General features: G+C 39.3%; 1 protein-coding gene across 3 annotated transcripts in view; it reads left to right on the forward strand.

Moving 5' to 3' along the window:
* The window catches only part of CHD6 (chromodomain helicase DNA binding protein 6), a 182,694-nt gene that overhangs the window by 102,416 nt on the left and 65,207 nt on the right, over positions 1–15,071 (forward strand). For all 3 annotated transcript variants that reach the window (XM_019748943.3, XM_074318117.2, XM_088789121.1), the window contains exons 14-17: positions 557–700; positions 3,591–3,846; positions 4,648–4,858; positions 14,655–14,850. In XM_019748943.3, the coding sequence (XP_019604502.3) occupies positions 557–700; positions 3,591–3,846; positions 4,648–4,858; positions 14,655–14,850 (807 nt within the window). The remainder of the gene's footprint in view (positions 1–556; positions 701–3,590; positions 3,847–4,647; positions 4,859–14,654; positions 14,851–15,071) is intronic.

Here is a 15,071-nt window from a genome sequence, read left to right on the forward strand (position 1 = left end):
TGTTGACGGTGGTGGAAGCATTCTGCAGGCAGCTTACTTGTGCATAGTCTGTTTACTCTAGATTTTCTTTTTGCCCTCTGTAGCTGTGATAGTATAGGAATCAAATGTGTTTTAGTTATGAACTAGGTTAACAGTGCGACCTTTGCCACAGATTGACTCTCAGAGGGACCCAGGGGAATCTTAAGTACCATGAAATTTGTGACCTGGAAATGTAAGGTATTTTGGTTTGTTTCCAGGTCCGTGAATGATCTGGTACCTCCTACTGGCAGAGTGCCCAGTAAGTGGTGGGTTGGCACTCCATAATATTGAGTGAATGAATGAATGGTTGCTTTAATTAACATGAAATTGCTGCTGGAATCAGTGACGTGAAAGGAAGAGTGAGTTGTTTATTGACTGTACTCCCATGAAATGTTGGCACCCTATCTTTTCATAAAAGCGAAACGGAATTGCCCCCAGTTGAGCACAGAGTGCCCTGGCTGCATTTTCCTACCCAGACATACTGTTTGGGGGCCCACGCACCCACCCACCCTTCATCGCGTGGTGTTCGTCTGTGCAGGAACACAAAGTGCTGCTCACCGGGACGCCCTTGCAGAACTCTGTGGAGGAGCTCTTCAGTTTGCTCAATTTTCTGGAGCCGTCACAGTTTCCTTCAGAGACGGCTTTCTTGGAGGAGTTTGGGGATCTCAAAACGGAGGAACAGGTAAATAGGGGCCTGAAGGAGTGAAGAGACGGTGTGGTGATTACCTTCACCAGCAAGGAAAGACCAAGCCATTAGCAAGTTCTAATGTCCTTTATTTAGCTATTTGTTTATGTTGAAGAGGGCAAACTGATTCCTAGCAGTTCTGATGACTCCAAAGAAGAAAGGAATCAGCATCCAGAATACCCAGTGTAACGTATCAGGCCTCTTGCCTTCACCAGTCGCACGTGCATGTTCCATGAGTTTGCCCTCTGGCTCAGGATCCTGGTGCTTTCTTCCCTCCTCCTTCACCCCGCCTCCTCCATAATTGGCAACACAGTCCCAGGCTCATCTTTTTGTGTACAACAAAATACTCAAGAGTAGTGAGGAAAAGGAGGCAGTCATATACTAGAGTAGTTGGTAAGTCCAGTTTTGTCCATGTCAACTAAATGTCCTCAGTTTTCAAAGGTCTAGTCCCGAGTCTAGCTTGTTGGACTCAAAGCTGATTCAAAGCAGCCGGCATTAATAAGGAGCTACTATCTACTGCGGGTAGAAATCTCTACTAGAGATTACAGAAATAAGCCACACAAGTTTAAATGCTACAAGAGGAACAAATGATAGAGTTTGAGACTTTAAAGGAGGGAAGGGTCACATCTGTTTGGGAATCAGGAAAGATTTCATGGAGAGATTGCAATTTGAAAATGGCCTTAAAAGAGTGGGTAAGTTTTCAGTAGGTGGAGAGAGAAGAGATGGTGACTATTTTACACATAGGAAAAAATATGGAATTTATTATTTTGTTACGTGGCATTTATTCAGTATTAGGGAATTATCCGGTTGAGCTAGAAACAGGATGGATGATGCTTATGAGGCCAGAGGGGTTTGGGGTTATATTTTGGGAAGATCTTGAAAGACACGTTGAAGGATTCGGTAGGGGTTAGAGAAGCAGTGCAAGGCTCTGATGGCAGGAATGACATAGTTCTGCTAAGTTAATCTGGCAATGGTGTGTTACTGGGCCGGGGCCGAGAACTTGGGGGCTGAGGAGGATTGGGAATTTCACTGACAGATGTCAAGAGTACACTCTGTGGTTCCAATCTGTTTGTTCCTACTTCTGTGGCAAGTCAGACCTTGAGAGCAGTGAATAATCAAGCTGGATTCCACTTCCCTGCGTTTGCAGTATCTATCGATCCTTCCAAAGCCAGCTCCAACCCTCTCTCCATTTTTGGATCATTAGAAATGCAGCCTCTTCTCCCGCTTATTTTGTGGTGTGCATTTTTTCTTCTTCTAGACAATGACTTTCCTGAGGAAAAGGCCCACATCTTCTCCAAAGCTGTGTTTGTTGTATTGAGCAGCACAGTGTCTGGCACGTAGTATACTCTAAATGCTTCCAGGTATGAACTGAGTGGAGGGCAGAGGCTGAACCCAGCCTGTGGCAGGCAGGTTGGCATTTGTGCCTGTCTTTCACGGTTACCGAGCTGTGCCTTTTCTCTTTGGCTTCTTACGTGCTCATTCCTTACCCATTTGGGGGATTAAATTCCTAAGGACCGTGGTTGGTAAAATAAATGGGTTAGATTTAAGATTGGAGTTAGCAGAAAACCACAAAAATGGCATCAAATGTCTATATTTTAAATCACAGTAAATAAATGTTCTAGAAGGCATCTGCTTTCAAACTAAAGCATATTGATCATTGTTTAAAATCTGCTCCAGTAAGTAACTCTTCTAAATCACTCTGTAAAACCTATGTTTCTTCAGGAAGTGCTGGCACAGTGTACAGCTAACTTATGCAGAATCTACCCTGTTAAAAAAATTTTTGAACGGCCCTTTATGACTTGCAACTTGATCGTTTGCGCTTGCGGTTTCCCTCATTTTCCCAGCAGGATTAGTCTGTTTGGTATCGTGTTTTAGCTCAGAGTTAACTCAGGAGCCTTGACTTTGAATCCCTTCTCTGTCACTGTCTTCTTGGGAGAGGGAGCCAGTCACCTTGCCGGTGCAGTCAAGTGAGTAGAGATCTGCTGTGCAGGCCTGGGCTGTGGGAAGAACAGACAAATCACAGCAGAGAACACTGCCAGCTCAGAGTGCTCCTGATATGACGGCTTGCATGATGAGATAAATAGGAGATGTCGCCTTACAGCATTAGCTTTCCACATACTGCTACCCTCAAACATGTTTGCTGCTGCTGTTATTTACAACATGTAGGAAGACTCTGTTTCCAGATTGCCTCTACTTTTTTTAAATTCAGATCTAATTGACATGTTGGTTTCAGATGTACATCGTAATGACCTAATGAATGTATATATTATGAAATGGTCACCACAGTAAGTCTAGTCTCGTTAGCATCCATCACCACACATAGGTACCAATTTATTCCTAGTGATGAGAACTTTTAACATCTCCTCTCAGCAACTTTCAAATATGCAATTTAGTATTATTAACTGTAGTCACCATGCTGTACATTACATCCCCAGGACTTAGTTGTTTTATAACCGGAAGTGTGTACTTTTGACGACTTGCATCCATTTCACCCAGCCCAGATTCCCTCTGCTTCTTCCTTTGTTCTTTCAGCATCTAAGTCTTCCCTTTATAACATCACTTGTACCTCTTAACGTGGCTTAAATAGTCCTCAGGTAATTGCTGCATAGGTGTGCATGTTAGAGAGAGAGGGACGGAGCTGTTTTGTCCATTCTAGAGAATAGGTACTGTCTTTTGTATCTTTCTTTATATCTTGTGAGGCCACCACAGAGTTTCCCAGTAATGACTTGTGAATTAGAGCCACATCCCCTTTTCCTCCATTCCATCCTCATGTTCAGGGATCTCTCATGATCTTTCATTGAGTCTCCTCCCACAGTACTGTGTTCAAGAGACTGTAGTGAAGGTGGGAGTGCCCCAGGAATCATTAAATCAGGATTTCCCTGGACAGGTGAAGAAACTGCAGTCTATCCTAAAACCTATGATGCTTCGACGGCTAAAAGATGACGTGGAAAAGAACCTGGCTCCCAAACAAGAGACAATTATTGAAGTAGAGCTGACTAATATCCAGAAAAAGTACTACCGTGCCATTCTGGAGAAGAACTTCTCCTTCCTGACCAAGGGGGCAAATCAGCACAACATGCCCAACCTCATCAACACCATGATGGAGCTGAGAAAGTGCTGTAACCATCCTTACCTGATCAATGGTGAGTGGGAGGGGGGAGCAGCGTGGGCTGGGTATGTGCCTCTGCTACAAGCTAGTGCTGACCCACGAGCTGATGTATTGAGTTCCCATTAAATGCTAGGATGTGTGTTTGCTCCCCTTCCTTACCGAGTGTTAAGCTGAGGTTCAGAGAGGTGGATGGACCTACCCAAGCCGTCTAACTAGTGGGGACAGAGAACCATGTGTTGCAAGTACCTCTGCCATCTTTCTACCTGTCAGAAGATGGGATGTTACTCTTCAGTCTGCTGTCCTTTGTCTATGTGCGGGTTAACCCACACTTTCCACTTTGGGACAGGGAGATGTGTTACTTGGTTGAGTAAATGGTCATGATGCAGTGAGACTAAAACTCTCTGTAGATAAATGGTTAGCTATACTAATTAGAGAACATATTGGAAACCTTTTTTAATAATAAAACTTTTTGATAAAATTTTAAAACTAAATGTGGCTTGGATTTTCTTATAGCCAGTTTTTATGACATTCGGCACCGTCTTTGTCAGCTCTCTGAAGGTTTCTTTACTTGCATGAGTCAGCTTGGTATCTCAGATCCTTCCCTACTTGGTGAGACTTCCCAGGAAAGCATAGCACCTGTGTTCTCAGCACCCGCTGCCCCTGCAGAGCCCTCTGCTGAGGGCATGGACGAGGGATGCACACACAGCATTGCTTCACTGGACCGTCAGTCCAGGACCTAAAGATTCACTTCATCTCTCCTAGGTCTGTAAAGCGGAGAGCAGCTTTTACCCTTCTAACTTTGTTCAAGGAATAGTTTTGTTCCATTCCTTTTTAGGGGCAGAGGAGAAAATTCTGGAAGATTTCCGAAAAACCCACAGCTCTGATGCCCCCGACTTTCAGCTGCAGGCCATGATTCAGGCAGCGGGGAAGCTGGTGCTCATTGACAAGCTGCTCCCTAAGCTGATTGCAGGTGGCCACAAAGTACTCATCTTCTCCCAGATGGTGCGCTGTCTCGATATCCTGGAAGATTATCTCATCCAGAGAAGGTGAGACTTGGGTCAAAGCTGGCGCCAAAGGCTGGCAGTTCCTTTTCTCTGATACCTTTTTGATTTATTCAGAAAGTATGCTTTAACAACCACAAAACATTCAAAAATGGAGAAAAGGAATCTCTTCTTAAAGATTCACCAGAATTCAGAGTGAAATCTTATAACTACATATGCCCACGTTTAACTTTCTAGAGTGAATTTCATAGTCTATAATGCAAGAGAGGCCTTCCTTTGCTTGAAAAAGTTCTACTTCGTATTATTGTTTATTTATATTCTCCATAGTTGGAAGAAGCAATTCAAATAGTGTTAGAAAAGGTTAAGAAAATAATGTATTTACTTTTTTTCCTTTCTTTCTTTTTTCTTTTTATTTTTTGCCTAATGATGAGAGAAATACATTCTTGGAAGCATCACTACAGAGGGTGCCAAAAAAATGTATTTATACACATTTTAAGAAAGGAAAACTGTATTTAAATTGTAATACGCAATATATACCAATAACAAAAGATGAATACACGTCATATTTTTCTTCTGCAATTACAAGAGGTGCTCAAAGTGGTTACCATCAGCGTCCAGACACTTCTGATTACGGAGAACTACTGCTTGAGCAACGTTGACCAGTGTCCACTTGTATACATTTTTTTTGGCACCCCCGGTATGTGACAGGCTGCTAAAAGAGTATAATCTATCAACTCAGAAAAATAATTTGGGGATATTTTATATCTTTTTCATCAAACCATCTAAGGTTTTATGATACACTAGCTATGGCTTCCCAATTTATTTTCTTGTTCATTCTCCTATAATTTCTTGAACCTAAATTCCGTTACTCATGCAGGTAAAAAGTCTATAGTTTTACATGGGTTATTTGGAGTCTGTGTGGGTACTACATTTGTTAATTATGCACTGGACCTTATACCAGTGATCTGAAGATATAAATGAATTTTTCAAAATTTACTCTTAATGATAAAAGACTTTTCAAGATCACAGAAACTATTGGCTTAGGCATTGCTAAGTTTGAAGGAAATCTTTGTTTTCCTAAAGTAAAATCATAGCAAATCTTACTTGTCTTTTACGTATTATTGTCCTTGAACATTCCGTTTGCTCTTATAACATGTAATTTATAGAAAATAGAGTATTAAATGACAAATTTAACTATGGGATATGCTGACATTTCTTGTTACATAAATAATTCTCTGAAATCGAATGAGACAATGAAAGAATTTCTTTGAGCCCTGTAGTGGAGCTTTTTAGGTAAAGAATTCTTAAGACTTGCATTATTTTTTCTTTGAGGAAGTTGTAATGAATAAATCAAAACTAGTAAAGCAGTTTCATATTTTACGAATTTACTATAGATTAGGAACCCATTGCCAGAACACTTGCTTCTCATAAATATATTATCTTACTCTTCAAAATGTATAACACTCCTAGTTTGCAGTTTTATTAAAGAAGCCCTCCCCCCACCAAATGAGTAAATGTAATTAACACACTTTTGTTAAACACAGGTGTCTGTTGAGCTCCCTTTATGCTATTTTTGCTTATCATTTATTGATCATTTTGTTTTCAAATCACTTGAGTATCATACTATCTCTTGAAAATATGGGTGCATGTAATACCACCCCTGCTCAAAGCCCTCATTTATACTTGGGGCATTTATCCTTTTAGTCTTTTTGTGTGTGCATGCATGCATACATTTAGTTTTGTTGTTTATTTGTTTACATATTCTACATTCTACTTTGTAACACATTTTTATTTAATAAAAAAAATTTTCTTTTATTTTTCTGCAACATAATTTTGATGATCTGCATGATATTCTATCTTAGGTTTTTAATTTTTTCAGCATTTTAAGGAACTCTGAATATCCCTTTATATTCATTGTGACTGTTTCCATTTATTTCCTTAGGATAAATTCTGATGTACAGTTTTAAAAGCATTTGGTAAATATTTCCAAAACACCCTCTAGAAAGGTATTTAAATTACGGTCTCCTGTTTTAGCTTGTATTTGATTATTAGTGAGAGTGAATATTTTTTCATATATAATAAAATAGCTACTTATGTTTCTTCTTTTGTGAATTGCTTATTCATGTTCTTTCTCTATTTTCGGTTGCTCTTTGCCTTTTTGTTTGTTAATTTATAAGAATTATAAATTACTTAAGAATATGGTGCAAATACTTCCCCAGTTTTGTTTTTGACTGTTAGTTAGTTTATGGGTGTGGGTTTTTGTTTGTTTATTTTTAGAAGTTTTAAATTTTACAATAGTCAAATCTCTCTCTTAAAAACAGCTTTAAATAAATTTGAATGCTTAAATCAATGTGCTTTAAAAGGCTTACTTTCCCCACCTCTTAACCATTCCAATCATATAAATATTCTGAAGTATTTTCTTTTATGGTTTCTTCACCGTAATAGCATCTAACAGGGATCTTCTGGGCTTAATATCATCAATCCTTTTCTCTTTTTAATTAAGCTTTTATTTTCATTAAAGTTATACCTGTATATAATGTATAAAGAGTCACATGGACTTAAGAAAAATTGTATTTCCGAATTCATACTCTCTTCTCCCCAGAGTTTTCCTGCCCCCAGAAACAATTACTTTAAACTCTTAGACTATTTCTTTGGTATTTATAGCTACATCTGAAAAATGTTAGTAGTTATAATTTCTTGATTTTTTTTTCAGTTTTAGGTATTATCTGTTCTCACTATGGAACATGAGTATTTCTCTTCTTTCACTGCCCCTCATAAAAATCATGTATGCAACTTCCTGTCCTCCCACCTTCCCAATATGCCATGTAATACTTTGCGTTGGATTTTTATTGTGTCTATTAGAACTTACGTAAAAGCTAAATTATAGCTTAGTCATGCAGTACCCTGTTGACTGTTTCTTTATTGCTCAATTTTTTGTTTTCTCTGAAGCTAACTATTATTTTTACTTAATTGCTTATTTTTCTATATACTTATGTATAATTGAGCTCCAAAATTCACCCTGGTTGTCTGCATCTCCTCTTGTTGTTTTCAAGCACATCAGTTTCATGTTCTCAGAGCTGTCTCTCATGCAACCTTCTAACATGCCTCTCTCTGTCCATTTGTTCTTCATGCCTAGTACACAGCTGTTATCTGTGATCTCCCTTCCTTCATCATGCCGACAAGTTTCTTTTTTTCCCACTTGAATCAAATCTTTTTGTTGGTGGACATGGGTTTGTACCTCTTCCGGGAGCTTCTAAGGAAGGATGAATAAGGAGTGAATTTTGAGGCTTTGTCTGAAATATCTGTAGTCTGTTCTCATTCTTGAGTAATAGTTTGGCTGGGTTTGAGATTCTAGATTAGAAATCATTTTCCCACAGAATTTTGAAGGGTTACTTCATTGTCTTCTAGCTTCCAGGGTTGCTGTTTAGAAGTTCAAAGCCCTTATGATTCCCAGTCTATGTATGTGACAGTTTTTTGTTTTGTTTTTTTTCTATTTAGAAACTTTGATATATTCTCTTTGTTCCGGTGCTGTAAAATTTTACAGTGAACTGTTTTTTGTATGGGATCCATTGCATTGGATACTAAGTCATTTTTTCCTATCTGAAATCTCAATTCCTTCAGCTCTGGGGAATTTTCTTGAATTTTATCTTTCCTTATTTCTTTTTGTTTTATCTTTGTGGGACTCTTGTTACTTTTATGTCAGACCTTCTTGACTAATTGCGTGATTTTCTCTTTACTTTCCATCTCATTATATTTTGCTCTGTCTTCTGATAGAATTCCTTTACTCTGTCTTCCAACCTTAATCCTACGTTTTCTTTGTGTAATTATATTTTTAATTTCCTAGAACATTTTCTTCTCTAATTTTTCAATTTTTATAGCATTCGACTGGTTATTCCACAAATGTGGTGTGTTCATTTGTCTTTCTGAAATTAATCGAGATAGAGTTTTTAAAAAAATCTTCCTACAATGTCTGTTTTCTCCCAGTCAAAATTTTGTTTTTGTTTGTTTATATCTCTGTCTTTCATATTAGAATTCTGGGTTGGCTTTTTTGTTTGTTTTTCTTTCATCACTTTAAATTGTTAATCACCTGTGTTTTATCCCCATGGTTTCTGATAGACGTTCTGTAGTCATTTAAGTGACTCTTCCCCTTGTGTGTAATGTGTTGTTTTACTCTCTCGAGTGAGATTTTCTGTTGATTTTCAGCAGTTTGATGGTGATGGATGGAATTCATCCTGTGCAGAGTTCACTGAGCTTCTGGAATATGTAAATGTATGTTATCAAATTTGGGAGGATTTTGGTCAATATTTCTTCAGTGTTTTTCTTTTGTTTGTTTGTTTTTTCCCTTTTGCCCTATCCTCTTGTTTCTTTTTGAGACTCCAGGTAACCTGTATGTTTGACCTTTTGATATTGTCCCACAGGTCCTTAGGCTCCATTGTTTTCCCCACTAATTCTTTTTCTCTCTCCTTTGATTTATCTGTCTTCAGGTTCTCTGACTCTTTCCTCTGTTATTTGCATCATGCTTATTAAGCCCATTCAATGCTTTTTCTTTTTTGTATTTTAGTTCTAGAATTTCTTTTTGGTTCTTAGCTTGACGTTTCTCTGCTGTGGTTTGCTATCTTTTCATTCATTACATACGTTCCTTCACTTCCATCGAGGATAATTGTAATGGCTGTTTTAAAGTTCTTCATTGATAATTATAACATTTTGGATTTGATATCTGTCGATTGCTTCTTCTCTTGAAAATGGGTCACATTTTTCCTGTTTATTCATATGTTACATGATTTTGGATTTTTTTCCCTGGACGTTGTGAATGTTTTGTTGTAGAGATTTAGGATTCTGCTATGTTGCTGTGAAGATGTTGACGGCTATTGTTTAGAGGCATTTATCTAGGTGAGATTCAAAATGCAAATTCTATCAAGGTCTGGTAGGTAGCAGCTCCAGTCTTAGCTCAGACTACTTTTAGCATGTTCCACTTATGTGTGAGTCAGGTCAGCTAGAGACTTAGGTAGCATCTATACCCAGAATTTGGGATACGCCTTCTCTGTCTTTCTTCTTTCTGGAGATCCCCTCTCATCCTCCGGCAGTACTGGTGGCCCCAGACTCCTTCCTCTTGTGCCTCTGGTTAAAAAGATAGTGGCTTTTTATCAGATTTGTAGCAGCCCTGCACTTCTGCGGCTTTTTCTCTGGCCAAAACCACAAGTTTCTGTCCTCTCCATAATCTGCCTGCTTTCCTTAACTCTCCAGTCCCCTCAGAGAGGTTTTTCTGTTCGTCTGTTTTGTTTTTTTATGTTTCATTTGGATTTTGCCGTAGTTATTTGCCAAGGGCTGGTGTGTTCGGACTTTTTCCCTCTATACCAGAAGCAGAACCTCCGTGTTTCAGGTCAAAGCCTTTTCTCCAACGTCTGGTCTTAGCCATCAGACTGTGGGCACTGTCGAGCTGATTGGAAGCTCTGGGTATGTGGGCTAGGCTTGCTGGTTCTGGGCTTCACTTGCCATGGGTGAACACTAGCCATCTAGCTGCACCATTTCATTGGGGAACCTCCAGTGTCAGTATTTTTGAGTGTTTCTCTTCCCCTCTCCAGCCTAGCGGATGGGAACTTGATAGTACTGGGAGCTGATTGTAGGGAAGTGGGGTGCAGAGAGGTAGGGAGGTCTCAATTTTCCCTTTTTTCAGTTATAGTACTTCTATCTTTAACTGTGATTGGTCTCTCCTAGGGTAAAAAGAGATACAAGGTCTTTACCCTCAAGGCTGAGGTGAGTGACCTGTAGCCTAAATGATATTCAGCCAGTCCCCTGGTTTTTAGACTCTTTGCACCCCCATTTTCAAGGGTACCTGTTGCCACCAATTCCTGATCCCTTTGGATAGTCTACAGTATTGAATTAGGTTATTTCTCACCTGGTATTCTGCTTTCTTCAAATTAAATACTGCTTGGCTGGCTGTCCAGCTTCCAGAATTTTTTATGATTCTGTTTGTGGGTTTATTTGGGGAGGGGAGGCATTATTATACATTTTTTAAAAATCCTTTTACTATCATTTTATTAGTGGTTTGGGAAGATAAAAGGATTAAATGTGCATTTTAACTCATAATCTTTAACTGATTTCTTTGGGGGGTTTTTTGTTTTGTTTTTTGTTTACATTTCAATCTTCAATCCTGTAATTTTGGTAAATGGTATAAAATAGGCATTTATTTAGTTTATTTGCAAATATGTCTAATTTTCTATATTAAATAGTCCATCTTTTCTCCATTCATCTAAAACACCATAAAATATACTGAGATGTTATTTATATATGCAGGGTGTATGACTAATTTTTTTTAATTCTTTTGATCAATATTTCTATTGCTTTGCTCATGTATTATTGGAGGTGAACTTCATAATTATTATTTTTTAATCTACCCCTGACTACTTCAGCCCCTCACTATAAAAACTTATTTATATATATACATATACATATCTATACACACATTCACACATCGGTATTTATCTATCTATCTATCTATCTATCTATCTATCTATCTATATCCAGTTTTTGGGATTTTGATTGCTTTTTATACATTCAGTACGGTACAGTTGACATCTTTGCAAGGTTGAAAAACCTGGTATTCACTGCACTTACAGAGGTCCTTCATATATACTGATGGTTCATTAAGTATGTACTTTGCCTGGACAAGTCTACCTTGTCCAGAACCTCTGCATGTGTTAGGGAGGTGGTGAGCAAACCAGCATGGCCCTGAGTGTCATATCGCCCAGTCCGTCTTATTTCTTACTGAGTTTAATCCCAAGTACTTTATATTTTCATGGCTGTTGTGAATGGGAGTGTTTTCACTCCTTATATTTTCCAGCTGGTTATTGCTGGGAGACAAGAAACTTGTTCATTTTTCCTTAAGCCTTCTGAGAACAGCATTTCCTGTTGTGCCAAAAACGTGTCACTCTTCCCCTTGCTCCCCCCAAAACAAAGCACACGGAGGTTTTCCAGAGTGCCACCTGCTTCTCGTTGATACATGACAGTGACTAAGAATTACAGTTTGATGAACCACATCAACTCCTAAGGATTTTGTTCAAAATACAGTTGACACAGAGGGTTAATTGCTGTACTGTCTGGTGTGGCAAATTTTATGACGTCTGATTTCTTCATTCAGACTTATTAGCCCTCAAAGTTTTCTTTGTCCTCTTGCTGAGCCTCGTTGCCTCTCCAGCTGTCAGTTTGGTTTTGTTCCCATTTAATTTCATGCCATATTCTCATACAGGGGTGAGGACATGGAAGTGAGGGAGATGAGGAACAATTTAAAAGAATGCCAGTAATTGGATTTTTATTTTAGTGTTATGTTCTTTGAGACTGCTTCCTCAAAAGTGAACAAGTGATGGAAATGAGAATTAATGTTCCAATTATCCTACATGGTTTCTAAAACCACTGTTATATCATAGCTGGCAAAAACACTACCTAATTTTATGGAAATTTTTTCTGTGGATCATGGCCAAGCTATATCATCACTATTCATTGATTTCTCCTCCTCCTAAGACTATGCTGATTCCCTGCCTCATTCACATCCCTCGGCATCTAGCTCCTCTCTGATGGCTGGGGGTGTCTTATTAAAGAATATTGAGTCCTCTGCGCTTGTAGCGGTAGTCGTTCACATGTGTGATGGTGGGGGTGGTCACAGCTATTGTTTAATTTTGTCTTCTGACTCCAAATCCTGTGCTGCTTGCATTGCATCACACACATGGCCAAACTTCTGTGAGAACCCAGCACAGATCCTTGGTGCATTGATTTATCAAAACCATTTTGATACCTACAGTTTCTTCTTTCACCTTCCACTTCCAAGAGTTACAAGTTTCTTAAGTTCACTAGTGTCCCTTATTTATCTTTATCTTTGTCTTTTAAGTTCTTGGGGAAATCTTTCTTTCCTACTGCATTGAGATGTAGAGTATATGTGAAGAACATAGAGCAAACTGGTTAAGAGTGTGGACATTGAGTCAAATGGATCTGAGTTCAACTCACTTACCAGCCAGGTGACTAAGCAAGTTATTTTGCTTGTGTTTTTGTCTTTGAAGTTTCTTCACGTGTAAAATAGGGGTGATAACAGTAAAACTACCTCATGGGACTGTCGTGAGATATGATGACACATACAAAGCAGGTATCACAGGGCCTGCCACTTACGTTGCTGCTCATATTGCTGCCTCGGCCGTGATTAATGATAATGACCCTTATATCTAATGACCCGATAGTTTTGTAGAACTCTAACCCTTAGCTTTTATCTCATGACACAAGATCTTAGCCTGCCTTTATGGTACTCCTGTCATCACTTGTCTTATTTGCTATCACTGTCCCATGTATTATCACTAAGTTTGTTACATTAAAAAAGAAGAAAGGAAAAATCTACCCCTGTAATTCCAGGTATGGGTGCACTGCAGCTTTGTAAAATGAAGGCGGTATTTTTGAACTTGGTTCTTTGCTGTCTTACATGTCCCTTAGGAGTCTGAGTTGGCCTGGTGTATTTACGTGTATTTCCTTTGTTGGTTTCTTTACTTGGGTTTTCCTTTTCCTCAAGGAAATCAGGATTATATCGCCAAATTTAGTCTTCTAGAACCATCCCCACACAGTCATTTACCCCTGGACTGTCCATCCTTATTCTCTTACCAGTTATTTATCTGAATTTTTAGAGATCAGGTTTGCCAAATTCTGGGCTACTGATAAGATTTTTGTCAGGATTCGTGTTCTTGGCTGTTGTCAGGTCCAGGATGACTTACTCTCCTTATCTCACAAGGTTCCTATCACTTCCACTTTACCAAATAGTTCTTGCTTATTGGGCAGATTGGGTCCAGGGTAACATCCCCTTGTTAATTCATTTGTTGTTAGGGGGTAAGTAAGAGAAAGAAAGATAAGACTCTCGGCAGCTGTCCAGATTGTACAGTATTGGAATCCTGTTAATTCCGTGATCTCCATCATCAAGTTACCTTCTGTGTTTTCTGGTTGGATGGATGGGCAGTAATATGCTCCTCTAGCATTTTTCATTTCTTATTCTCTTTCCTTTTTCTCTTTCCTCCACCATGCTTCCCACCCTTATTTCTTGACTTAACACACAGGTATATGTCTTTTTAAGGATATTCGGCTTTACTTCTTCACTTTATTTTCCTTTAAAAAATTTAGTTCCCTCTACCCCTGACACAGCACAGAAACGTTTCCTGTGATTTATCCCCACTTGCTCGGCAATATAATGCCTAGAAGATCTTGGTTTCAGCTATACACTTGGAGGCTTTGCTGTGCATCTCTAAAGCTTTGAGGAACTGTTAGGTTCGAGATGTCTAGCCCGGGCATAAAAGGACTGCCTCTCAATATCATCATCTTCCAATTCTCAGTTCACCACAAAGCAGCTAGAGACTGATTTGAACTCTGAGTCCTTCTTATGGGCACTACTGAAAGTAGACAGTTGAGGCTTTTATTTGTTTTTTCTGATCTTATCATTAGATTCAGTGTTAGTGAGAAACTGGGAAATAACTTGAGAATAAGTTGCTTGGGCACTAGAGATTGTTTTTTTGTTTTGTTTTGTTTTGTTTTACAGTTTTTCTAGTCCTCTAGTGTGTGGCTGGGGTTTGTGTGTGTGTGTGTGTGTGTGTGTGTGTGTGTGTGTGTGTTTTCGGGGGGATAGGGGACATTTTGCAGTGCAGTTTAGGTGTCTGCTCTGTTGCATATGGGGGGGGGATTCCTTCTAGACTGCTGACATTTGATCTGAATTTAGAAGTGAGGGATTTAAGGCCCGCAGTCACAGCTTCCTGCATTGTTTACTGTTCTCCACTGAAGTCATGATTAACGCCTGGGCTTTCGTTCGTTTGGGTCCCCTCAGATACACCTATGAGCGAATTGATGGGCGAGTACGGGGAAACCTGCGCCAGGCAGCCATCGACCGGTTCTGTAAGCCAGACTCAGACCGCTTTGTCTTTCTTCTGTGCACCAGAGCGGGAGGCCTGGGGATCAATCTCACAGCTGCTGATACCTGCATCATATTTGATTCAGACTGGAACCCACAAAATGACTTGCAGGTAACCATTAGGATGATTGCTGTTTGCCTTAGCTGCCCCTGAATCCAACAACATCATGACAGGACCGGGCTTGGCTTTAGCATGGCTGCCATGCTCCATGCTACGCTGTCAGCCAGATGGCAGGCTTAGGGCCTCGGTCAGGCTGTGCAGCCAAATGAAAAGTAAATGTCGCCCCTTCCCACCAATTGGAGTGGTTTCTTTCCCTTTACTTGAAATCAAAT

This window comes from Rhinolophus sinicus, chromosome 13, assembly GCF_057876585.1.
Source record: "Rhinolophus sinicus isolate RSI-liver-muscle chromosome 13, RSI-T2T, whole genome shotgun sequence".
NCBI classification, from domain to species: Eukaryota; Metazoa; Chordata; class Mammalia; order Chiroptera; family Rhinolophidae; genus Rhinolophus; species Rhinolophus sinicus.